The sequence below is a fragment of the Morchella importuna genome (genome assembly GCF_003444635.1).
Source record: "Morchella importuna strain M04M26 chromosome Unknown Morimp01GS001, whole genome shotgun sequence".
NCBI lineage: Eukaryota > Fungi > Ascomycota > Pezizomycetes > Pezizales > Morchellaceae > Morchella > Morchella importuna.
In genome coordinates, this window is record NW_025763398.1 from 3352841 (window position 1) to 3378259 (window position 25419).

Sequence of the window (25419 nt, forward strand, 5' to 3'; positions counted from 1 at the left end):
ATGTACATACAACCTTCAGCCAGGCATTGGAGCAGTTGCATCCGAAAATGCATCAGACCCAACAAAAACCACCAGCACAGCTGTATACCCAGTGGTTGCCATAAGAACCTCCTTCTTGTCCGAAGCTGTAAACATGTGCATCAGGATGGCAAATACAATTGTACACACACAGATAATCATCAACCTACCCCATTCCGACCTTGTAAAATAAAGAACAACGACCGGCGCAACAATCAGCACTGCTCCACCCAAGGAGATGAAAAACCTCAGGAACTCAAGGGTTGCACGTGATTGGATTGTTGGCTTGATTGTAGCCACTGCCCCCCGGATGGACGGGAATACGAAAGCCCAGATCGACCAGTTTTCGAGTATACGGAGTAGACGAGATTGGAAAAAGTTTTCCAAAATATCTGAATCGCGAGCACAAAGTGCTATCACATCAGCAGAATCCTCATCCAGGAATCGAAGCGAATCCGAATTTCTGGCAAGAGGGTCATCGGCACGCTGAAGCCAGACCTTGAGCGCCCGCCTATCTCGCGTAGATGCGCTAGGAAGGTTAATTAATTGGGAATAGCTCAAAAGGGCTCGGTCTAGTCTCAAGTGGAGAATATTCAGTAAAGGACGATACGTAGATTATATTCATTAAACGAAAGATACGCACTATAAGCCCCTAATGTCACCTCCACTTCTCCCATCAACTGGCACCTTCTCAAACTTATTGGCAGGTCCTTTGTTCGCCCCTCTAGAGAGTGAGGTATCCGAAGAATATGACCTTGAGACTTGCAACCTTCATGCTCTCTATCGGCTTTCTCTTGAGCGCTGGACCCCCCATACCCAGCACTTCTAGTTGAGAGGTTGGAGCTATAGGATGCTCTCGATACCCTTGATTGTTGTCGATGCCTTACACCGTGCGTTTCGGTCCCCTCCAAGGCATCCCTCATGTTATCAATAAAGTCCTCCTCTTCGATACTCTTGAGTTCCTCTAGGTTTAGATCCTCGAGCTGCTGTTCGAGATCAAAGAGATGCTGTTGCAGGTGAAGGAGATTTAGACAGTTGAGCTTGCCAAATCTAGGGTAGAGCGCGAACTCATTTTGGTCGGACATGATGGTCGGAAGATCCAGTGAGTAGATACTTGACGCTGTTGGACCATCATCAGTAAAATACTTCTCCAATTGTGCTAGACTGTTGAAATACTAACTCTCAATACCAACAGAAGGGGTGCGTGCGTAAACACTTGCAGCTATTAGAACTCAGTAAGTTCGTCATTCAATTACATACACGGGGAATTCGGAAGGCAGAAGACTCGCACTCTGATCAATTCTTTCAGTATCGTCCACACAATGTGCGCATTCCTCATTTGGTGAAATCACCTTAACACTCTCCAAATCCTGAGGACTTTTCTCTGAGTCGCCCTCTTCCCGAATTGTGACATGTCGTGAAGAACCTCCCCAAGCCCCATCCTGTTGATCATTGGGGTATTTATCGACATCGCCATCGCCCTCCTTCTCGAGTAGGACGGTTCTTGAACTGATTTTCTCCGAATGGGTACCAGTAGCTACAGAATAGCCGGCGCCTGAAGAATACGATCCTGAACTCGACCGATAGTTACCCCTATTACCTCCTCCGGTGCTCTTTAATATTCTGGAAAATTTATAATCCATGATTAATGAGCGGTAGGTCTGGCCGGGTACGACGTAGAATGTGTGTATACGGCCGGATTGGTGTCCCGTTTTATCTATAGACCACGTCGCTTGGTACTATAAGCGATTTAAGATAAAATTATTTCTCTACTTGAAGTACAATCTGTCTTGATTAGTGGTACATCTGGTATATTTAGTTGGATGGGGGTTAGGGTTTGTGAAACGAGTGATGGTCCGTGAAGAAACTGCTATAAGACCAGGCACGAAATTCAAGCTAATATTGAGCCTTGTTACTTTTCAGACAACGCATGATATCTTAGAAAATGGTAGTCTAATGGAAGCCAGAGGCATAAGTGGTATGTATTAGCTCATAATGAGTGGTCGGTGGTCCCACTGCTATATTGTAGTGCACGTGGTGGGGTCGAAAGGCTGCCGTTTCTCCAGTAGCAAGTGCAACCATATATTGGGCAGATAACCTCTCCCGCATATAAGTATTGATGAGACTAAGTAGGTCAGAGGAATCCTGTAAAAAAAACCATGTAATGGCATAAGTCACCACTTTAAACCTTACACTCTTTATCTAAAGACATTGGTAAGTGATCAAGGTGCTGTACGTAAATCATGAAGAAGGTGAGTGATCTTTGCTGATAGATCTCGTTATCTCTCTTATCTGCAACCAATGGCGGAAAAGAGGTCTTTACAATCGATTCCAGCACCTACTCAGGAAACACTATATTCAGAAGCTGAATATGTAATTAGCTAGAGTCTTTTTATCTTTGTAGTAACAACCCGCTGTAGATGTGTATTCATGAGACCCTCAGCTTTTGACTCGATCTAAATCTATGTTAAGGACATACTAAGAGTAGTATTTCTGTGTATGTGAGCTTGTCCATAGTTATAACCATATAAGGAACTTATGGCTATGCAAAGCAGCAACACTGGGAGATATCTATGAGTGTTGTTTAGAAGTTCGGTTTCTTTTAGGCACATGTATTTAATATATATCCTTTCCGGAATTCCCCCCTAGCTGTTTCCAAGTGTTATACTGCATCCAGGGTATTTGATAAACGTTCTGGTGACCAGAAATGTCTTTTGGATGCCCAGGAGCTCCTTTTGAGTACCACTACCCAATATAGCCACGAATTCGCCTTAAAAAGTAGCAAAATTCGACAATTTTAAGGATATTAACAGCAGGACGCAGAACCTACCGCGCAATCATTGACCCACGCCAGTTACCCGGCACGCCCTAAAACAAGCTCCCAGGTCTCAAGAGCCTCACAAACCCGCGATTCCACAACCCGCGATTATACCAGTAATCCAGTAATTCCGTAGCTCCGACCGCAAATAAACCCACAATGGCGCACCAAGCAGACGCAAAGTCTATGCTGGACAGCAGAGGACTATACACCGGCGCCACCGTCCACGGCGTCAACCCTCTCCTGCTCGTTGAGAAGATCATCCGCGAGCGCATCTTCGAGAGCCTCTACTGGAAAGAGCAAGCCTTCGGTCTCAACGGTAATTCCCCCTCCCTATGCGCGCTCGCACTCTTGCGCCCCAAACTAACACCTCACAGCCGCAACGCTCCTCGACCGCGCCGTAGAACTCACATACATCGGCGGCCAATACTCGAACCAGAAGCCGACCCCATTCCTCTGCCTCGCGTTCAAGCTGCTGCAGCTACATCCGGAGCGTGAGATCGTGCTAGCGTATCTCCACGACGACGAGTTCAAGTACTTGCGCGCGCTCGCGGCGTTCTATATTCGGCTGACGTGGAACGCCGTGGATATCTTCAAGACGCTGGAGCCGCTAATGACAGATTATCGGAAGCTGAGGGTGAGGGGGATGGGCGGGTGGAGGCTTACGCATATGGATGAGTTTATTGATGATTTGTTGACGAAGGAGCGAGTGTGTGATATTGCACTACCGCATATTAAGACGAGGGCGATGCTGGAGGATGCGGATGAGTTAGAGCCAAGGGATAGTGCTCTGGGGAGTGAGCTTGAGAGTGAAGGGGAGGAGGAGGATGGTGACGAGAAGGAGGACGAGAAGGAGGGTAGTGGGAAGGAGAAAGAGAAAGAAAAAGAAAAAGAGAAAGAGGCACCTATTAAAGAGGAGCCTATGGATGAGGATACCGAGAAGGTAGTGAAAGTGAAGACTGAGGATGATGAAACAATGGAGACGGCTGAAGACTAGAGAGCCGTTGGGGTGTTTGGGTTGTTAGGGTATATATCCAAGGCCTAGGCGGAATGAGTCGCGCTCAGGAACCAAAGACTACTATTGCAGGTAGCGCAAGTTTGCTAAGAGAAGAAAGGCAGCTATCGAGAGGCCGAATCTAAACGGGCCATAAAGCATTAGTAAAGATTAACGAGCTGCGGGGTTCCGGGTTATCACGAAGCATGAAATACATAATTGGGAATAGGAATTCGGAGTTAAGCATTGGGTAAATGATAATTATTGTCAGAAGCATTACTGGCGTTTGCAGGTTAATAGCATAAAGAATAATTCAGGGATTAACGTCCCATTGTCGATATTTTGCGAGAGATCTGTGAACCAGTCAGTGCAGCGAAAGAAAGCCATCTTAATGTAATAGCTAGAACCTATATAATTAATATATTCTCGTCCGTAGATTCTGTTTGCAGCGCAGAGCCGGCCTATCAGCGGTCACCAAACATTCCTCTGCTGCGTGTCTCAGGCTAGCAACAACTGCAACCATCATCTCTTGTCACACACAACTCTCCCCTCCTAGCGCCCCAACAGCGCGTCAACCCACCACCGCCCACCACAACCCACCCCTCCCACAACGCGTCGAGATCACTCAAATAGTATACATATAGATAGACTCACAATACACACACACACACACTGACAGACAGACCCATCCGATGACATTAACAATCACGTCCACCAGCCTGCCCTTCCTCGCGAAACCTTCCACCGGCTGGGACCTCTTCTCAAAGCCGCCAGAGAAGCCTACATCATACCCACTTGTCAGCGAAGCAAATGACGACGCCCCCACAGTAGGCCCACGAAGGGCCATCGCGAACAGAGGTACCGAGATCTTTGTGGCGCGGGGTAACGAGGTGCGGGTGGCAGACTTGCAGGATCTGAAGGCCAGGCAACCAGCGCAACAGAGTGTGGAGGGGTACAGAGAGTACAAGGTGCGCAGTTTTCTCTATTCTTTACGGGGGGAAGTACTGTTGGTTTTTTGGCAGTGGGTGGGAGGGCTAATAGGTCGGTGGTGTAGAGGCTGGATCTGCCAGAGCTGGATTTCGACATCTGCCAGCTTGAGATCAGCAAAGATGGTGTGTTCCTCGCGATTGTCGGTGAGAATGAGCTCATGGTCTGTGTACTCCCCGCGGAAGGGCTGTCGAAGATGGAAAACCCTAAGTTGAGGGTGCCTGCGTAAGTTTGTATACTCAGTTCTAGGCTCTGGGCTACTACTGACTAAGAGGCAGGTTCCATAAGGTTGGCGAGAACGTCTACAATAAAGCAACCTTCCCGATCGTACGTGCGCTATGGCATCCGCTGGGGGTCGACGACGCTTCGTTGGTAGTACTGTCCAAGGATGGTATGATCAGGTCAGTTTTCTCTCCCGAGCCTAGGTTGAAGGTACTAATAAGGTATCTACAGATCCTACGACTTCAAGGTCGGCCGCGATATCACCTTCAACATAGCCGACCAAGAAATTGACTTATATTTGCTCTCTGGGCGGGCTCGCTACACTAACGGTTTTTCCGCCGACGAGTCCGAGATGGAGCCTGCGTCCTGCTGCTTCGGGGAAGGTACAGAAGGCTGGCGCCAATTCACACTATATATTCTTATGCGCGGTGGTGATATCTACGCTCTTACCCCGCTGGTCCCGTCCCGCTGGATGGCAAGTCGGGAGTACCTCCAGAAATTATCTCTCAGTATCACCGCAGACCTAGAATCCATTGACCAGGACGCAAGTCTGCAGGAAAAGCTCATATTGAGACAGCAGACCAAATGGATCAACGACATATTGACCCAAGAAACAAATCTTGAGAATTCTTTTGGGGCATCACAGAGTACGCCGTGGAAGAAGAACCAGACATACCTCACACGCCCAGGGCTAGATGCGCGTTCAAAAGAGGACATACAACCGCATCTTCAAGGACCCTTTCTCTTTCAACCTCCGCCAGTAGAATTCCCAGGCGACTACTACGCCTGCGACATCTTTCATATGGAAGCTGGGTCCCTTGGCATCATTGGTGTTCTCTATTCTAACGGCAAGGTCGATATTTGTCTCGAATTTGAGCTCCTCCGCGCCAAGTGGGTCGACAAAAAGAAGAGGCATCAAGAGCAGCTCTCCGACCTCCCAGTTATTGCCGCCTTCGAGAGTATCGATCTCGGTCTCAACGCCGGTAGAGATAATGCAACCACAAACTGGCCCGTATTTGTCCCGGACCCACGCAGCGAGCAAGTCTGGTTCATCAACCACAGCTCTGGCGTCGTCTCTTTCAGTATGAAGGGCTGGCTCAGCAAGCTCTCTTCCGTCCTTGACCGTGATGAGGACCCCGACTTTATGACATTCACGCTGGAAAAAAGCCCGCAGAGTACCGTCAGCGTCGTCCTCAACAACCGCGGCAAAAGCCTCCACCCCAACCCCGTCGCCGGCAGCGTCGTCATCTACGAAGCCTACCTAGGCTACATCTTCGTCGCGGCGACACTCAAGGGCGTCGCCGCCGCCGAGTTCGACGAAGTCCTCGCCGCCGGCTCCCGCTCCTCCGAAGCCATCGCCAAAGCCGAGCAGCTCCGCATGTCCACGTCCACCTCGCAGCGCAACAACGCACTTAGCTCCAGCACCCAGCGCAAGATGAACATCCTGCTCCCGCCGTACAACCCCTCCGCACAGTTCCGGCAACGCAGCCAGCTGGCGCAGCTGCTCCAGCAAGCATTAGAGCATAACCCGCGGCTTGTCCGCAGCCCCGTCATGTTCTCGACGGAGAGTAACGAGTTCTTGAGGAAGGCGCGAGACACACTGAAGCTCGAGTACGACGGCATCATGGAGGCCGCGCAGGAGATGTATGACCGTGCGGCGCTGCAGCGCATCGAGTACCGGAAGCAGATCGAGACGATCCACCGGGCCGATGAGCAGCTGGCCAAGATCCAGAGCAAGGATGTGCGCGAGCGGCTTGAGCGATATCTTAAGAGGCAGGAGGAGCTACAGTCCCGTGCGGATGAGGTGCTGAAGTTGCTTATTGTCAAGAGCGAGACTGGGCTGAGTGATGCGGAGAAGAAGTGGTTTAAGGAGGTGGGGAAGATTGAGGAGAGGGTTGGTGGAGAGAGGAGGGTTGCGCTCGCGGCGCGTAAGGAGATGGTGGCGAGGATGATAGAGGAGTTGAAGCCGCTGGTGGAGGGCGGGAAGGGAAGTGGGCTAGTGGGCCGTAAGGACGATGTACCGGAGAGTATCAGGGAGGAGAAACTGAGGATCTTGAGAGAGTTGCTAGATAGAGAGTAAGTATTCTGCTTTCCCAGTAGCAGTGGTCGGTGGCTAACAAGTTGTGATTTGCAGAGATGTACTTGTAAAATCTACCAGGAAAAAGCTAGAAAGCTTAACTACCGAGGTGGAACAGGTTCAGATCTAATCAGGGCCAGCGACTCGTAGCCAGTCCTCCTCCTTGGTAGTTAGTTTTCTTAATAGTGCTTGATCGGGTTTTTATATGTCTGCAATGATTTTGTTTGGATTACAACAAGTAGTACCTAGTGAAGGTTGAGGGAAGAAAAAAGTAATTTTTCACGGATTCACGCGTATTAGGTTTCTTCTTTATTTGCTATTCTTCTTTCCTTTTTTTCTTTTCGTTTCTTTCTATCTTTAGCTTCTCTCTGTACATTATTATGAAAATGTGGCGCAATTGTGATGTGTGCTGTTTGAATGAAGGTTTTATGAGTTTTTAGAAGTCCGTGGCGTTCGGTATTCGATATCCATATGAGGGTTTTAGCTGAATTCAGCTGTCAGTATTAAGGTGACTTTGCTGGTAATTAGTAGTTAATTAGAGCCAAACTTCCAATAATTACTCCAGATTGTAATTATACAGGGGCATTTGAGCTTCCTCTCCACCTGATCATGATCGGTTCCTTTGTTTATCGCCCGCACAATTACAACTCGCTCCCATTGTCCCAGTTGTCCCAGCCAATAGTAGCGCAGAAAGCCTGGCAGGACAACCCCATATTCCAACCACGTGGAATCCATGACAATCATCCTGCCAAGGCGCGCATACAAGCAGAGAAACCACGAATCCCACAGCATCTCTACCCACAGCTCGATACTCCCCAAGAAGCGCACCATGGAAGACAGCCATTTCGAACCTCCGCTCGCTTCATTGAGCCTTACACACGTCTACTACGTATATCTCTCTCCCGTTGCTGCTAGAATAGAAGGATAGCTAGCTAACAATTCCGTGGATGTCCTAGAATCCAGATGATCCGGCATCGCTCCTGTGCGCATGGCTCGCGCTCGTGCCGCAGGCACTAATGGTCTCGTACGCGACGTTGTCGGTCGCGCAGCGGGAGCTGGAGGTTCTGCTGATGCTTGCGGGACAGTTGGCGTGCGAGGGGTTGAACTGGGTGTTGAAGCGGTGCTTTAAGCAGCAGCGTCCTAAGCGTAGCTCTCTCTCTTTCCTCTCTTACCTGTGTAGTATATATTCTGACCCGTGTGTGGTGTTCTAGAGATGTACGGAAAAGGCTATGGTATGCCCTCCTCGCACGCCCAGTTCGTCGCCTTCTTCGCCGTGTACCTCAGTCTATGGCTGCATCTCCGCGCGAGCCACCATCTCCCGCGGTACCAGAAGGTGCTGCTGTCGATTTTGTGTGTTGCCGGGTCTGCGGCAGTGAGTGGAAGCCGGGTGTATTTGAACTATCATACGCCGATGCAGGTGGCGTGCGGGTATTCGGTTGGGGTTGTATTTGCGGTTGGGTGGTTTCTTGTGACGGCCTGGTTGAGGGAGACGAGGGTAGGGGAGGAAGGGAGTTGGGGGCTAGAGAGGTTGACGGGTGGGAGGAGGTTGTGGGAGTGGATATTGTGGGTGGGGCAGTGGGCGTGTGTGAAGGATTTGTGCACGCAGGTGGATGTGGTGAGGTGGGAGTGGGAGGTGTGGAATAAGTGTAGGGTTGGTGGTGGTGTGGTGGTGGAAGAGGGAGTGAAGATGTTGAATGAGGAGCTGAAGAAGAAGAGGAGATGAGATGCTAGCTTGGGAGGCGGGTTCTGCACTTGTGTGGGCGGAGTAGTGGGGTATATTTACCTGTTTTTTTTTTTTTACCTCTTCTTTTTTCCCCCTTTTATTTTACCTTTGCGCCATTTGTAGTTTTATATCTTTGAGTGCATGTTAGATAGCTGCCTAGAGTAGGCGTTCTTGTAGAGGTTGAATAAATACCTATCTTCGTATCCCGTCATGTCTTTGGCAGAATCAACTATTAATCGAGGCTCGAAGACAAGACCCGCCAACTAAATCAAGCGATCAGGATACTACTTACCAAATGATATATCCGCCTCGTGAAGGATTCCCGGACGTTTAGTCTCAACTCCCTTGGGATATCTTGCTAGGTAATTGATATTATTCCAATAGAATCCGAGAAAAATTAAAGAGAACTAGAGAGTTGAAGCAACTGCGAATCCCCTAGAAAAGAAACCATATAATTTATCATGTATGGAGGCCAGAGGATGTGCCGGTTAGGTTGAGCCTTTGGGGGGAGCGTGATACGGATACGCTTGACTCATGAAATATCACTCGATATGTGCATCTACTCGTAATTTCATAGCGTTTGTGAACACCACTGGGTTGCATACCCGCAAAACCCTGCATGAGGCTCCAGATTTTGGTGTATGCAGGCCCAGCTGTGTTCACAAACGCTATGAAATTACGAGTATCCACATTCGACACATTTTCGTGTATTGATAGCGAGATTATCTGGGATGCTGAAAGTTTATCGCAGGGAATGACAACGCCATAGCAGATACAGATTAGTGATTCATGGGACCTAGATGGGTTTAGAACAAATAATCAAGGAATTTGCTAGCAGTAGAGTATAGTCACCGTCTTGGCACCCATAAACAAGGACAACATTCCTAGTCTCCAGGAGTGCATTCAAAGACCTGGTGCCGGGATTCATTTTTCAGCTCCGGATCCGCTAAGATGATGAAATGTAATAGAGAAGCAATGTGTATCGTCCTATTCATGGTTAGGTGCCTTGTAGAACCAACTATTCAATCTGATCACTCTCACAGAAGTGTTCTTTCCTTAGCTAGTAGAGTAAGGGCCTCAGCACACTCGATCTCTATGGGAAGGGATATTCACGTCAGTTTTCAACAGGGACGACTATAGGTGAAGGAAGGAGCGTAAACTATGATCTATAAGTCTACAATCAAACCCTTTTCTAAAGCCATGGATCCATCATTGTTACGAGTAACGTATTTGACCCAGTACGGCGTCAGGTCTAGAAACGAATTGTATGGCGATCAACAACCAAATTTGTTCACAGCAATTTGTATGCCTACAGCCCATTTCCCAGTTTAACGCGGTACCAGGTTAAAAACGTATCTAGGTTGTCCATCACTCTTCGCGGTGCGAACACTGAACAAGTCTTAGCGTAGTTAAATATAAACAATAAGATTTCTATGGTGGTTTTCAGAAAGCAATAGGTTTTTGTGGAGTTGAATGAACATCTCTAGAGTGTACCGGGCCCAGTTGGTAGGTCTTTCATGCAGCAACAACACGTCATTGGTTGTAGCCAAGCAGGGGCACATGAACCCCAGTGCACGTTCCACCAGTGAGCCCTGTTACCAACTACCTATGCATGCGCACCTCAACCAGAATCTTCATATCTCGTTCAACCCCGCCACCGGGGACTCTCCTCTCGCCCTCACTGATATCCCTGAGTGTTCTCACTCAAAGAGTGCCCTTCATATTACCTCCACTTTAACGCTTTTCGCATGCTGAAAATGACTTCGTAAGCTGCCTGAACCTCCGCTTCTGCCTTAATTCTACCTAGACTAACCAAGTTTCCCCACTAGCTCCAACATACTCGACGTACCTCCCCCACCGTTCATCTCCGCCTCCAAGACGCCTGATTAAACCTCTACTGACCCCCGCAGTTACCCTTTCGGAAGTCCGTATTTCTTAGCCTTTCCGATGCGATCAAACAGTACATATCAACAAAATATGATCAACACCCCGACATGTTCGCTGCGGACCTCACCGCAATCGATAAGCTACGTACCGACGCCGTACATGTTCAGGAAGCGCACGTTAGCGGCATAGCTAAGATATCGGCCTACGCAGCCCAGCTGCAATGGATTAGTGGGAAATTTCCCATCGATGTATGTCTTTCGGAGGCTATTTAGCTGCTTGAGAATGCTGACGATATGGTGGGATGGCAGATTGGAGCGGATTTTGCATGGTATCCAGCTTTAGGATACAATACTCATAAACCTGGTAGGTAACCTCTTTTTCCTTCGCCGCTTACTTTGCGAGCACCTCTGGGTTTGTTTCTGATTGCGCCGCCAGTGACGCAAAATAATCTCCAATTTGAGCGCGCAAATATCCTCTATAATCTCGCATCTCTCTACTCCCAGCTCGCCACCTCTTCTCCTCGCGATACTCAACATGGGCTCAAGGTAGCTTGTAATTACTTCTGCGCGGCCGCTGGGGTCATGGAGTACCTCAAGACCTCAGTACTGCCCGAGCTTCGCTCCACTCCGCCAGAAGATATGGATGCCATTACCCTCGAGTGCGTAGAACAGCTCATGCTTGCCCAGGCGCAGGAATGTTTCTGGCTTAAGGCCGTTGTCGACGGACATAAAGACAGTCTAGTATCCAAGCTTGCCGCCAAAGTATCCGACTTCTATGACGCGGCTGGGGAGCTCGCAATCAAGAGTGCAAGTATCTCCAGCGAGTGGATCCACCACATGAGCGCCAAGCACCACCACTTTGCTGCGGCAGCGCAGTATAGGGCTGCGTGTGATTGCTTGGAGAAGAGTAAATACGGAGAGGAGGTTGCCCGCTTAAAGGACGCTCTAGATGCGGTTAACGATGCTTTGAAAGAAGCACGATACCTTAATAAGACTGTTCTAGGTGATCTCCAGGGATTGAAAGAGAAAGTTACAGACACTTTGAAGGGTGCGGAGAAGGATAACGACTTAATTTATCTTAATCCAGTCCCACCGGCGAGCGCACTGACAAAGATCCAACGCGCGCCCATGGTGAATAGCAAAATTCCAAAAGAAATCTCAGAATCTCAGACGTTGCTTGTAGAGGAAGGCCCATATGGTGCTCCGCTATTTTCGAAGCTCGTACCCTTTGCTGTTCACGTAGCGGCCAGCATCTACGCGGAGCGTCGTGACAGACTAGTCAATACCACTTTAATCGAGGAGCTCTCGTCTCTGACTACAAAGCTTCATGACCTGCTTCAATCTCTCGGCCTTCCTGGTTCCCTCCAGGCCCTTGAAAAGCCGCTCGGTCTTCCCCCAGGTATCATTGCTCATGCTGAGGAGATGCACCAACAAGGGGGAATTCGCACACTGTTAAGAAGTATAGATGACATCGCAAAGTTAAAGGCGACTGACCATGCGATATATCAAGAGGCGGTAGAGATGTTGGAGGCCGAGGCAAAAGAGGATGATACGCTCAGAGCGAAGCATGGGACCGATCGATGGACTAGAGAGCCGAGTAAGACTGCAGGCGCGGGACTTTGGGCGCATGTGGATGAGTATAATGGGATATTGAAGAGTGCGGAGAATAGTGACCGGGTGGTAAAGAATAAGGTGGAAGAGAATGAGGGATTGTTGGGGTTATTGGGAGGAGGGGATAGTGTGAGTTTCTTTTGGTGTGTTCTGTGTAGTATGTGCTAACCAAAATGCCATGGATAGCGGGCTCTTCAAGACTTTGTGCCAAACTCCGCAAGGGCTACCCTCACGCCAAAGATGGATCGTGAAGTTGGAAAGTTACGGCAATGCCTCAACGAAGTATCTAGACTTGAGTCTAGAAGACGTCGAAAAATTGAGAGTCTTCGTGAGAAGGCCAAAGCAGATGATATTAGTAATTCGCTCTGTTTTTTATATCTACCTCTGTCGCTCAACTAACTCCCCTCAGCATCCGCAATTCTCAACGAAGCTTCCTCCCTTGAACGTGCCAATCCTCTCTGCAAACTCGAGCCTGCTCACTTTGAGCCCCTTTTTGAGTCACGGCTATCCCTTTACTACTCATCAGAGCGCACCCTTCTAGCTGAAGAATCCGAAGCCCAACAAGACCTAATAGAGCGATTATACGAGGCAAACAGCTCGTTCTTGGCTTGCCGTAAAGGAGAAAACGTAAATAAGGACCGAGAAAGGGCTCTACAGGGCCTTGAGAACGCATACCTACGATACCGCGAAATCATGAACAACCTTGATGTCGGCCGGAAATTCTATAACGACCTCAACAAACTAATGGTAAGATGGAGGGACGGATGTAAAAGTTTTACATATGGGAGAAGAATGGAAGCAGGGCAGTTTGAAGAGTGTGTGCACCTTAATTCCCTTCTTTTTAGTGGCGAGTGATAACTGATGATTTGCTCTAGTGAGATAACGAACGCAATGCAAGCTATACGCCTCTCGCAGACACCTGTGCTGCAACCACAGAGGCCGACACGAGAGTCACATCCGCAGCCACAGATGCCGCCAGTCACAGCACCACCGTTGCAGAATAGGCCAGCGGCGCCGGGCACTCCATTGCCTGCGCCAGTTCCGAGGCCGGTTGCGTTGCCGGCCCCAGGACTGTGGAAGGGAAATTCTACCACAGAGATTAGATTTTCAGATGCCAAAGGCGGGCGATGAATAGTAGGGAAATATTTATAAACACTGAATGATTATGATTCCATCGGGCCTGTCTTGTGTTAGCGAAATAGACCAATTAGGTTGTAACACTGTGATATTTATTAGGAAAGTTCTGAAAATATGGTGGTATCCTCAAGATATTTAAATTCTGGACCTCCTATAGTGCTAGGTTACGTCTTAGAGCGGTACAGTAGGGCGACAGATAGATTGATAGCAGTCGAGTGATATTTCATGATTACAACTAAACATATAATACGATAAAAGTTCAATTCCAAGATCTTATACGGAGCCTCTCCGCGATTTTAGGTACTTTCTTTCTCCGTTAATAGTGACTCCAATCAAAAGAACACCTCCAAGCCAACCTCCCACGAAGAACGCAATCAGGCTTGTTCGAACAAGAGAGACTCGACTCATATTGAAGTGGCACGTAGTAGGTGACTCTTACACGGCTACCACACATAATATGAACACACGAGTGAGAGATCTCTGGCTACAAACAAAATGGGGTCGTAAAAACCGATTACATTTAGATGCACCATGGTCAACAGTGAGCAAAAAGACGAATTATCCCAAATTTTGTGTGTCATAGGCCAGGGCCAATCGAGAGATCCGGAAGTTGCGCCATAAGAATGAGGTCTATGTAGAGATCGAATGCCTTGGGCTGGGCCGGGTCACACTTAGAGTCAAACAAGATACCGGGTAACCTTAGAAGCTTGCTTCACAAGGGATGCTGAACGTCGACCCGACACATGAGTGACACACACCCGGACACTGGTGCAACAACCGTGTCATGACATCGCGCAGTACTTATCCCAGCCCTACTCTAACTCTCGCCCGGCTTATGACACTATTGCTAACCTCGATAGTTTATATTCGATATATGTCAAAGCTGGTTCGGGTTTGTAACTGAAAGATCTCATGGAGAAAAAGAGCTAGATCTACATACCAACTTCCCCATCAGCGAGACGACCCCATTGGAGTTGCTTGGAAGTATTTCTATATGGCGTGGCTTACTTAATGGCTACATATGCCACACAGCCAAACGTTTCTGGATCCCGCTGAAGGTGGTTGTCCCGCTGAGAGGGGCTGCGCCGGTCAACTACCAGTACATGGTGGTACAACTCGAATTTCCACGGAAGGTCACAACGGTGGCCAAGTGAAAGGGGAAATTCATACACAGGTGCACATGGTTGTACTATGCTACAAACCTTTAGCCATAGCCCCACTACCTGCCACCTGTTTACTCCACTCTCGAAGTACTATAAACATTCACTACAGAGGTATTCCGCGTTACACTGTGGCCTGGGTCCTTGAAACACTCATAGTATGGTCAGTCGATCTATAAGGCATTATAATCCCAAGGATTCATAAGCATCAGGCTATTTGATGTAAACACTACTACCCTTCGCCTCAAGTTACCTCGAGAACCTGGATGTAAAGTTTCATCGGTGTTAAAGGCGGTCTCGTGCATTACACTAGGCGATTGCGGCAGCATAGTAACAGCAGTCCAGTCTATACTCCGCAAGAGCATCACTTACAAGGCTTATTGGGATTTTTGGAAAAAAGCCACCTAAAGTCGTTATTTAGGTGAAATTTAACACAGCGTTAGAATATGAATCTCCCCAAATCTTGATACCCAACCCACTAAATGGTCAAATCTAATCACGGCCAATGGAAATATTTACTGCACAACCATTATGAGGAAGAATATACAATATCCCCAAAACAACTTAGTACGAACGCCAAGAATCGAAGGGTGGACCCTTAAACTACCGTCTTAGTAGCTACACTACATGTAATTGGAATAAGCAAATGATAAGACTAGATGGGGTATCTAATAGACGTTGACTCCGTGAGTTTCGGTGTCGCCTCCATCGGATAGATCATCGATGAAATTACGATTCCGATTCAGTGACTACCAATCATCAGCTATGGCACACATGTTCTGGAGATTCTTAAGAATCAAGAATTGGACTCACCCTGCATAGTCATCAAATAAGAGGTCTGGATAGTGGCCACCTTTGCTGATGATCGGTGGGTTGCTGGGGAAATTTTTTTACGGCCATATACATAAGTGAGTGCATCCCGAGTTCTCATCTTAGCCATATGAAATGCCCTGATCACGACCAGATCATTATGTATCAGAAAGTTATATAAGAGATGTTTGTTTCGATATGATATCTGATCTGATCTGGCCTATAGGTGCCACTAGCCTTCGAATATCAGATTATTAGGGTTTCCCCTTACGACAGATTTTAGGTCCAATCACTACAGGCAGCATACTGCTCGCACGGGATGGTACGAGACTAGGTCAGATCATGTGATTTAACATGAGATACGTATACATCAACGTATGTAGGTACTACTGGACTACATCTAATTCCACTAACATCACATAGATTCACCTTGATATCTTCATATCATTCTCAAAGCCGACTTGCAGTTTGTCAGCTGTCTTTAGCTTACCAGTCTATGTCTTCTTAAAACATTAAAATAAAAGATAGGTACATATGCGTGCGCGCACGTTCTTTTTATCAGACGTTTCCGGTCACAGCCGGATCACATATAGGGAAATATTACATTGTGTACGTCTTTTGGTGGCACGCAAACCCAGTCGTATTTGGAAGCGTTTTGCAATCACGAGTACATACCGGAGACAGAATTCGTTATTCTACCAACGCCGGCAGCGTTTTTAAGACCGGCTTTCTGGACCTTTCCCGTTATTACTATTTTTGAGGCGGCCGTCTGCCGCTAGGATTCGGCAGATCTGCGTACCTGACAGGTCTCAAAATGACACGGAAGTGATGATATTTGCGGGGAACAGGACCGGATGCTAAAATCTCCTGGTATGTGCATTAGACGAACTTTTCGGTTCCCGGTACGAGCAAAGACGGATGATCTACCAATAATTGTTTTCTTCTTTAAACCCACTAACTCCTTACATTCTACGTTTTATTGACCCCCACACAATGAGGACTATCCGTTTCTTTTAGGGCCGTATGATCTACAAAGTCTTATGAATCGAGTCTTCCGTGGGCACATGATTGAGCCCTGGCCACGAAGTGATTGATCGTATATCCAGACCGAGTGATCTCCTGTGATTAGCCAACCGCGAGATGCACGACATGAAAATCAAAAAGCAAACATGAAACCCTACGTGGATCCCCCTCAAACTTGAGGCTTACATTTTTAACTAGCCTAACGTAATGCTTATTGTAATAAGTACCAGCCCCGGGAACATCATCGTCACTGAGGATTGAAATTTCCCCACCATGTTTGAGTTTTCGAAGTAGGCCTTATTGGCTGACAGGTATTTTGATCTCAGTACATATCCCACGAAGTACGTACATGCTGTACTGTTCGCGTGGGGTTTGTTCCATTTTTCTGCCTCGTGGGGCCTATTTACTGACTATGAATTTTGTTTTTTGACTGCCGCTGCTAGCCTCCTGGCCACCTACTATACTCTAGCTACATAACAAAAAGAAATTGTAGATCCATCTGCCGTCTACCGAGTAACATTGACAGAGTGGGATGAGCGATTGCCGGCCGCCGCCTACTACAAAACCGTTGAAACGAATCAAAAAATACGAAACGTAAAAAGTACCAAAAACAACCAGAACCGAAAATCTTTTCAGTTATTCTGGATGGTTTCATATTTCTTTTTCTCGCTCGCTTGGGTCACCAGGCCTGGGGTATGTACTCGGGGCAGGCAAGAAGAACCTGAAAATGTAAGCTGCAAGTAGGGGCTCAATTTGGTGTAGCTTTTTGCCTGCCGCGAATCAGAGGTCGTTACCATAAAAAGTCATTTTCAGGTTCTTCCTGCCCCGAGTACCAGAGTAGAATGCGTGGATAAATAGCAATTGGTGTATGCAGGTCGAGGATGCGCGTTGCAGCGAAGCAGATGCACGTACTTCAGGCATAGTAAAAGGTGAGTTTCAACACTAGCTTCCGAATCCTAAAACTATTGGTATTTGGGTTATCGAGAATTGGTTCCAATGAGGCCAATTACCCCAGACCGCACCCTGTTGATGACTTATAGAGTTCCACTCAATTCCGGCTGGCTGTCCTGTGTCAATATCGGGGCGGGTGTCAATTCGGCTTTCCCTTAAGAAAGAAAAGCCCGATCCAATTGATAACGCAATAACGACCATATTCCTCGAGGCTAACTTTTGGACTTCTTTAATCATTCGAAATTGGGCTCATGTATGTAATGTGCCGGCTCTTTCCCCAGATACGAAGGTTCGATAACGGTCTCATCCTAATTTCCAGCACGTGTTTCTATTATATGAGGATAGTACATATAGAACCAGAGTTCGATTTTTAGAGTGGAAAAGGCGGTAAAACAGGCAGATTCCAACCCCGGAGAGCTGCATTGATAGCTAACTTGCAAACACTAACTATAAGTCTTCATAGGCGGTGAGTAGAAATGAATAGAAGAGTGGATGCAATAAAGCAGAAAAAGGGACCGTGTGAGATTCTGGGAATGAAAAGACGACATATGTACTTACCAAAGTGAAGCTGGGCGAACTGGCGGACTGGCGAAACTAAGGTCCTGCAGTCATTACTAGCAGCGTCAACAGCGGCCTGGCCCAAAAAAAGGTACAATGGAAGCAAAAACGAAATAGAGATGAGAAGTGGAAGATGCGGCCGAAGGGAAAGAAAGAAAGAAAGAAAGAGGGGAAGTGCAAATTTTTTTCAAGAGGAGAAACAAATGTTTACAATTAACCTACCAGCATACTTATCTCCATTGACGCCCAAAAACCAGGAAATATGGATTGAAACATTTCTACGGTAAAGCCAATCAAACATCTCTCTTGATCTAATAGATATCTGGCCACTAAAAACTCACAAGGTTACCAATGTTTGCCAGGCGTTTTTGCGACATTTTATGCGCATATTTATTCAGGGAGATGCGATCGATCGATCGATCGGAAAACCGATATTAATAACGACACATATGTGCGGGATTAAACCTGTATGCGCCATCCATGGGTAAGTTAAAGTGCCCTTGTGAAACTGTTATGGTACTACTGTCGCTGCTTTCACAGCCCAGCACTCGGCTGATGATTTTTATTGAAAAAAAAATTCCTGCCCGAAGTATGCGGGGATGAAGAGAAGAGAGGTGGAAAACGTGTCTTCTCCCACACACACCTAATTTATCTGTGATTCTCTAAAGGAGCTTTTCTCTTTCCCATGTATCCAATTCATAACGGCATTTCGGAAAAACTTCACACACAGTATCATACCGAGTGACAACAGGTGATGTTCGTCACAAACTGGGTCGAATAGTTACCGATATTCGATTAGCGACGGTAAAGATCCCGTATCCCCCTAACAATCTATGGCATGGGTTGTGAGCATTGGCCGGTCCCTGGCATTCTCTTTCTTTTGTTCTGATTCGGCCCTGAGTTTCTTCCTCCCTAAACGGATACATACATCCTTTCTCCAAAACTGGAGCTGCAGGAGAAAGTCCGAAAGCTCAATCTATCGGTCACTTTCGCAACGTCAGTCACCTTTTGGGAAATACGATATAGATGATTCCACTTTGAGGGCCAAATAGATCCCTGGCACGTGTGTAAGGCATGGTGTACGCCGAGTGGAGCTTTTGATTCAAAGATCTATCTACATCTTTTGATAACCGAGGGTTCTAAACTACGTTCTCCTAAAAAACGTGTTTTTAACCTAACCACAACAGGGATGCATTTTTGGGCGGTTATTCGGTTTTGAACTGAGTCGTCGCACCGGACAACCCCACACGCCCAGATTAACCTCGGAATATGAGCCTCTTTTCCCACTATCGTGGCTTCTTACGATAGTAGATAGGTATCTGTTTCTTAGTTATTCAATGGATTCCTATTCAAATCTTCGCCCGACTACTTTTCATGATAAGAATGCTGGTGGAAATGAATTTGGTAACTATCACAACCACAAAAACTCTACTAGCATTCCTTTCTGTCGTGATATAAACTGATATGATATCTATTTCATGCTACCTACTCTGCATGTAGAGTAGTTATTTCTTCACCGCCACCCAAAACTGCGCCGAATAGGCGTTGCGACTAAGACTATCTTGATCCCAACCGTACCCCGCAAACGCACCCCTCACCTTGCCCCTCCAAGCTTCCACATCTGCAAAGGAGTCCGCCCCCCACCTCTCCTCTGTCGGTACTAATTCAAACCCTATGTTCTCCGCAATTGCCAGGACTTCGTCAAGTGACGGCTCTAACCACGGGCCCGTCCCGTATAGTAGCGGTCCGAGGTTGATCCACACTCCCCCGGGTTTCAAAGCGGCGTGTATCTTGTCTAGGTAATCAACAATGTTACGCGCCGTATCGATGAAAAACAGTGTCACGACAACGTCATAACTACTGGCCTCCGCATAAAATGCAGTCGTGAAATCACCGTCGATCAGGCAGAGTTTCTCAAGTGCCAAAGCCGACAGCTCCGTGTCCGGGAACGCGACACCGCGAAGCAGCGAGGTGGTTGTACGCTGGTGTGACCACCAGTTGATGAATGGGTACAACTTGAATGACTCCCTTTGTGTTGTGTTAGGGAGGGAAAGTATCCAAAGGTGTGCCAGGTTCTGATAGAAGCTGTATTCATTCGCAACAGTTTGGAACCCCATGGCAGCAATCTCGTACGATAACCTCCCCAACCCCGCGCCAGGAACAAGGACTTTCTTTTGCTCTCGTCCTACAGGGTCAGGATAGAGTGATTCCAGGGTAGTGAGGATTTGCGGGAAGGTCGCATCTCTCTCATGGCTCCCCGCGGCGGACCAGTCGCGGATAAAGTGCTTCAAAGACTGTATCACTGAACTATGGTCCGCCACAGACCTGGTGTCGTTCTTGTGCGCAGATCTGAAGGACAATAGCTCGGTAAGTGTCAGATCGTAGTATGAAAGCCCATGATCGACGATTTTCTGCACCAGGATGTCGTTCTCGCGAATGAGAGCGGATGTCTTTTCCAGCTTTTCACTGTAGGGCACTGTAGACATAAGCTGATAGGATCAACGATACGCATATTAGCCCAGGAACATAAAAAAAGATAAAATAGGATTTTCAGAAAATAATCTCGATAGTGCCTTTCCACAATCTCGGTTTCTCCCTAGTACGTCATGTCTGAATTTGCGCTCCGGGTTAATTGATGCAGATTTCAAAGACAGAACCAGCTATGATCTACATTTGATGTAAATCTGACAGGCGAGAAGTGTGGTTAAACAAACACGATGGGCTCGAAAGCCCACTATGAAGATGACGACACGATATAAAAACGAAAAAAAAGTGGTGGAAAAAAAGCTGCAACAAACCTCCTTCTGTCTAACAGTCAACTTGTTCCACCCATCTCTCTTCCTTCGAACGGCTTCTTCCATCTTCTCTCTGTATTCTAGGAACCCCACAAGTGCACTTAGTACCCTCCGCCTGGGGTGACTTGTATCGCGCTCCCAGCCCTTGGTCTTTGTCAATTGCCTCAATATCCGCTGTCGAGCTCGTTGTCGGCTCGATCCGTCTGAAAACTTGATTGTCTGTGGCTTATGGGCTGAAGCCATATTGAATAGTCCGGGCTGGTAGCTAGAGCTCATTGGGTCTGAGGGAGCTCGTTGACCTGAGATCTTTTGTAGCCACGAGAACACGAATGGGTACTGTACAGCCGCTAGAATAACAAAGATAGTGAGAAGAAGTATTGTGCTGCTTCTATTACCTTGACCATTGGTATTGTGAGCCATGGCCTGGTAAAGCTCTGAGGACAAATGATGGAACATTTACTGCGACGTTGGAGTTGTATTCAGTTACTACATGTGGCTACTAAGTGCTGAGAACAACGTCGTACCCGCAAAGGTGTTTTGCCAAGGCCCCAGCAACCTCACCCCTGGAAATGTTTGTTTTCGGCAATTCCCGCACCTAACTAGATCTTTTTGGTATTTTACACATGCAACACTAAGCTACGATCACCACCCAGATGTATTTATCTACTTGCGCACTTGGTAAAACTCTGGCGCGTACTCCAGCAACCAGTCTTTCTGTACAGACGTAACCTAAAATCCCGATGAAATCGGATGGTTAGTGCATGTTGAAATAAAACATACCTAGTTTGCAGGATCGGGTGGTAGTGGGGGGAAGTGATATTGGAAGCTTGCCATACATCTCTGATAAAAGTCTTATTTCCAGTTTCCACAACCTCATGGAATATCACCCAATCTGCCTTCCGATTAAACATGACGCTACTAGGATGCGCCCAGAGCACCGTATCACCACTGATATTTCTAAAGCTCCCATCTGGCTGCATTCTAGCGGCGTGGGCGAAATAACCTGTAGTGAGACATCTCCTGATACTTTCACCAGTAGCCGTTTGTGACCGGGATCTCTCCCTCTCCACATCCACAGTGAATCTTTCCAAGTATTTTTTCAGCTGTGCGCGTATCGATACGGCCCTAGATAGTGACTTGAAATTCAGGTAATGGTCTCTGCACCACGATGATTTCTGGCCACCTTTAGTTGTAAATGCTTGGTAGACGTTCAGTAAAGTCAGGTGATCTCCCTCTTCAACCGCAAAGCGTCGCTTGGCCGATTCAGCGGGCTTCTTTTCGCCTTCATGGCTGATAAAGACGTTTTGAACGCTCGTCATTGCAGCAATACTAAGAATCTGCTCACTGCACCCAAATTCCGCAGAATTGAGTAGCTATTGCTGGGGTTAGTACCTACTTTTTGTGCCCTCCAGGATTAGGTAAGACTTGAGAAAGTTCAGCTCACAATCTTTGCTGTCATGGGCTCCAACGGCATTTCTGCCATCCTCAGACCCAGTGGTTTCGTAAGTCTTGCATATTCATCCAAGGCCCCAAGACTGTACAACAGCTCCAAGCCCCTCACCATTAACTCACTTGGTGGTGGCGTGATAAAAGCAAAACGAGCAACGTTATCAATCCCAAGTGCTTTTAGCTGCAAGATTATTGGGGCTAGATTGCTCCTCTGGATCTCTGGTACGCCCATATCAGCCATCTCCTCTTGAAACGCACTCTCAGTGTATAATCTAAAACACTTTCCCGCCCTTGTCCTCCCTGCTCTTCCCGCCCGCTGTGTAGCAGAGGCCTTTGAAATCGGGACTACAGTTAATGACTCGATCCCCGTATGCGGGTTAAAAGCTCGCAGCTTGACAAACCCGCAATCAATAACAAAGCAAATTTTTTCGATTGTGACTGATGCTTCCGCAATGTTGGTAGATACTATCACCTTACGGTGGTTTTCAGGTGCAGGCTCAAAAACGGCAAGTTGGGCGTCCTGCGGTAGACCTGCATACAAGGGTAGGGGTAAAATCTGTGGGGCCCGGGGGTGGAGATCTTGGGAACGCGAACGGATCGCAGAAACAGTATTTTCGATCTCATCCCGGCCTGTGAGAAAGAGTAGGATGTCGCCCTCGCCTTCCTGCATGTCTCAGATATATCAGAAATCATTGATTGAAGGAAGAGCCGATTCTTTCCCCATCCTAGAACTGCAGCGATTGAAGATTTGGAAAAATTGGAGGGAAAAAATATCCCAAACGAAAAACTTACCTTGAGATGTATATCAAAAACTGTTTGCATAGCCTTTTCTACGTAATTTTCCGTAGGCTCCTCTAAATAGAGTACATCCACCGGATAGCATCTTCCCTCCAGCGAGATGATTTTTGCCAATTCCTTCTTGTCCACCTCTTTCCCTTTGCCCTTGCCCTTGCCCTGGTCAGGCGGCTCGTCACCCTCGAAAAATTTGACAAATTCCTCCGCTTGGAGAGTAGCGGAACTAATCACAATCCTTAGCTCTTCTCGCTTCCTCCGAATTTTTTTCAATATCCCAAGCAATATATCCGTGCTTAAGCTGCGCTCATGCGCCTCGTCGATCATGACAACAGAATACCTGGATAGCAAAGGATCCACCAGCGCTTCTCGGAGCAGCATTCCATCCGTCATGTATTTTATCCGTGTACGCGGGGATGTCATGTCTTCAAAACGTATGGAGTAACCCACCTAAAAGTAATATTATTTCGCGGAAACCCCGCAAAAACCGTCAGCCTAGTAAAATAACACATGTCGCTATTGATAGCTATAGCTATGTAGCTAAGGACAAGGGAGAAAAAAAATCCAAAATAAATTTTGTTTTTATATTCGAGCAGCACAGGCTGCCCCAACAATAATGGGATTTATTATTATCCGTAGCTGAGGTAAGGTATAATAATGGACAGGGGCTCACAAAACCTCTTCACCCAGCCTCACACCCATTTCTTCGGCCACCCTTGTTGCGACTGTGGTGGCTGCAACTCTCCTGGGTTGCGTACACGCGATAATCTTGTCATCTCGTGTCCATCCCGCTTCGTTTAGATATTGGGGTAGCTGTGTGGTTTTTCCTGACCCGGTTTGGCCTACTACGATGGTCACTGGATGATTTTCGATGAGGTACAGAAGAGCATTTCGGTGTCGAGATATAGGGAGAACTGTTGAAGGACGGTAGAGACTAGGAAGGTATTCCTCAGTTTCAGTGGAACGGTCAGCGGAGGCCATTTTTTTGACGTGGAGTGATGAGAAGAATGGCAAGAAGGTCAGATTTCAATAGTTATGAGCTGGTGACGTGACTGTATAAGTATAATAATTGTTGTCTACGTTGACTGCAACGTTGTCACGGCATTGAGCCGCATTTACATGCAGACGCACGGACCATGGAAGCCGTTAACTTCGACCCTGTGCTAGCAGCGCACACTTGGCAAGGTACAAGAAGCAATTATTACCAAGAAAAAAGTTGTTTTTTTTCCATCAGAGAATCCCCCCCACCCCATGTAAATTCCAGAGACTTAAATACCTAAATGTGTAGTTTCATTATGATAATGAGGATATAGAAGCTCGCAGCTACAAGAATTGTGTTCCGTGAAACTCCACATGGCCCAGGAGAAGAAGAAGAAGAAATGAAGAAAAATAACCCAGATGCCAACTGTGACCCAACCAGCCAGCTTTTTTTTTCTTTCCATTGTTCTCCAGAAATAAATGAAACAAAAAAGACTAAAAAATAATATAGAGACCAGAAGAATTGAAGAGGAACTGCAAGCAATATCCATAAAACTTTACGCCTCTCGAGAAGAAGAAAAGAAGAAGAAAAAGAAACCACAAGTTAACAAATAAACACCTCAGGCCGAACCCTGTTTTTCCCTCTCTATGTTAAAGACCCAATACCCAATCTACAAGCCGATGAACCAGTCATTTACGCCTTCTTCTTTGTCTTGGGCATCTTTTCGTAGGCATTTGGGCTTGGTCCTCTCTTGCTGGGCTTTCCCTTCCCCTTTGAGCGGGAATTCCTCATCGAACCGTGTCCGCAGTCTTTTCCGTGTCGGTGATCGCTAGCGTCGCTGTCATCGTCGGATGAGGAATCGCTATCATCGCTTGAGGACTCATCGTAGGCTCTTGGGCGATGGTAGATGCAGCATACTATTGGAGAGGAAAATCACATGTTAATTGATGTTCGCTTGCTAAGGTTTGAAGTTCAAACGACCACGAATCGAGGAAATTTAGTAACAAACCTTTAGACTTCTTTCTTCCTAATCCTTCGTTGTCAATGACATCGGCACCCCATCTAACACGGCGATCTTCGACAGGACCTCCTCTAAGTCTAAGGGTTCCATCAGGGACACGAACGGGCCTGGGGATGGAAGGCTGTGCATTCGTTTGTGTTTGTGATGCGGAAGGGATGATAGCTCCCGACTCGCGGCGTTCAGTAGGAGGAAGAAGCATATTTGGTATGGGGGTTGATGTATTGTAGGCTTGAAGTGGACTGGTTGATGCTCAGATCGCGAGGATGAGAAGGAATCGAAAGAGGGTGGTGAGGTGATGTTAAAACAAAAGATTCAGGGCTAAGGTCGGCGGGCAGGCAGCGGAAGATAAGCAAGAGGACTGGATGGCTGACTGTTGAGGGGAGGTAGAAGGTAGAAAGCGAGGGGGCG

General features: G+C 47.3%; 8 protein-coding genes across 8 annotated transcripts; 4 read left to right on the plus strand and 4 right to left on the minus strand.

Moving 5' to 3' along the window:
* Positions 1–15: 15 nt before the first annotated feature.
* Positions 16–1661, minus strand: LAJ45_00848 (uncharacterized protein; the record flags this gene model as incomplete). The annotated part of the gene is made up of 5 exons (XM_046110447.1): positions 16–125; positions 189–590; positions 662–1138; positions 1199–1240; positions 1310–1661. 5 exons carry the CDS (start codon positions 1659–1661, stop codon positions 16–18), a joined length of 1383 nt encoding a protein of 460 aa, XP_045977140.1.
* A 1334-nt stretch (positions 1662–2995) lies between these two features.
* Positions 2996–3833, plus strand: LAJ45_00849 (uncharacterized protein; the record flags this gene model as incomplete). Its single annotated transcript, XM_046110448.1, has 2 exons — positions 2996–3155; positions 3214–3833. The coding sequence occupies 2 exons, from the start codon at positions 2996–2998 to the stop codon at positions 3831–3833; spliced, it is 780 nt and encodes a 259-aa protein (XP_045977141.1).
* A 689-nt stretch (positions 3834–4522) lies between these two features.
* On the plus strand, positions 4523–7246 carry LAJ45_00850 (uncharacterized protein; the record flags this gene model as incomplete). The annotated part of the gene is made up of 5 exons (XM_046110449.1): positions 4523–4798; positions 4885–5042; positions 5096–5218; positions 5271–7115; positions 7174–7246. The coding sequence occupies 5 exons, from the start codon at positions 4523–4525 to the stop codon at positions 7244–7246; spliced, it is 2475 nt and encodes an 824-aa protein (XP_045977142.1).
* A 603-nt stretch (positions 7247–7849) lies between these two features.
* Positions 7850–8839, plus strand: LAJ45_00851 (uncharacterized protein; the record flags this gene model as incomplete). Its single annotated transcript, XM_046110450.1, has 3 exons — positions 7850–8005; positions 8073–8262; positions 8328–8839. The coding sequence occupies 3 exons, from the start codon at positions 7850–7852 to the stop codon at positions 8837–8839; spliced, it is 858 nt and encodes a 285-aa protein (XP_045977143.1).
* A 1757-nt stretch (positions 8840–10596) lies between these two features.
* LAJ45_00852 (uncharacterized protein) lies at positions 10597–13467 on the plus strand (the record flags this gene model as incomplete). Its single annotated transcript, XM_046110451.1, has 8 exons — positions 10597–10604; positions 10669–10684; positions 10750–10974; positions 11035–11089; positions 11162–12465; positions 12523–12691; positions 12746–13151; positions 13212–13467. The coding sequence occupies 8 exons, from the start codon at positions 10597–10599 to the stop codon at positions 13465–13467; spliced, it is 2439 nt and encodes an 812-aa protein (XP_045977144.1).
* Positions 13468–19480: 6013 nt separating this feature from the next.
* On the minus strand, positions 19481–21226 carry LAJ45_00853 (uncharacterized protein; the record flags this gene model as incomplete). The annotated part of the gene is made up of 2 exons (XM_046110452.1): positions 19481–20464; positions 20774–21226. 2 exons carry the CDS (start codon positions 21224–21226, stop codon positions 19481–19483), a joined length of 1437 nt encoding a protein of 478 aa, XP_045977145.1.
* A 143-nt stretch (positions 21227–21369) lies between these two features.
* Positions 21370–23992, minus strand: LAJ45_00854 (uncharacterized protein; the record flags this gene model as incomplete). The annotated part of the gene is made up of 6 exons (XM_046110453.1): positions 21370–21375; positions 21446–21499; positions 21607–22143; positions 22215–22883; positions 23012–23461; positions 23690–23992. The coding sequence occupies 6 exons, from the start codon at positions 23990–23992 to the stop codon at positions 21370–21372; spliced, it is 2019 nt and encodes a 672-aa protein (XP_045977146.1).
* A 691-nt stretch (positions 23993–24683) lies between these two features.
* LAJ45_00855 (uncharacterized protein) lies at positions 24684–25210 on the minus strand (the record flags this gene model as incomplete). The annotated part of the gene is made up of 2 exons (XM_046110454.1): positions 24684–24907; positions 25000–25210. The coding sequence occupies 2 exons, from the start codon at positions 25208–25210 to the stop codon at positions 24684–24686; spliced, it is 435 nt and encodes a 144-aa protein (XP_045977147.1).
* Positions 25211–25419: the final 209 nt, after the last annotated feature.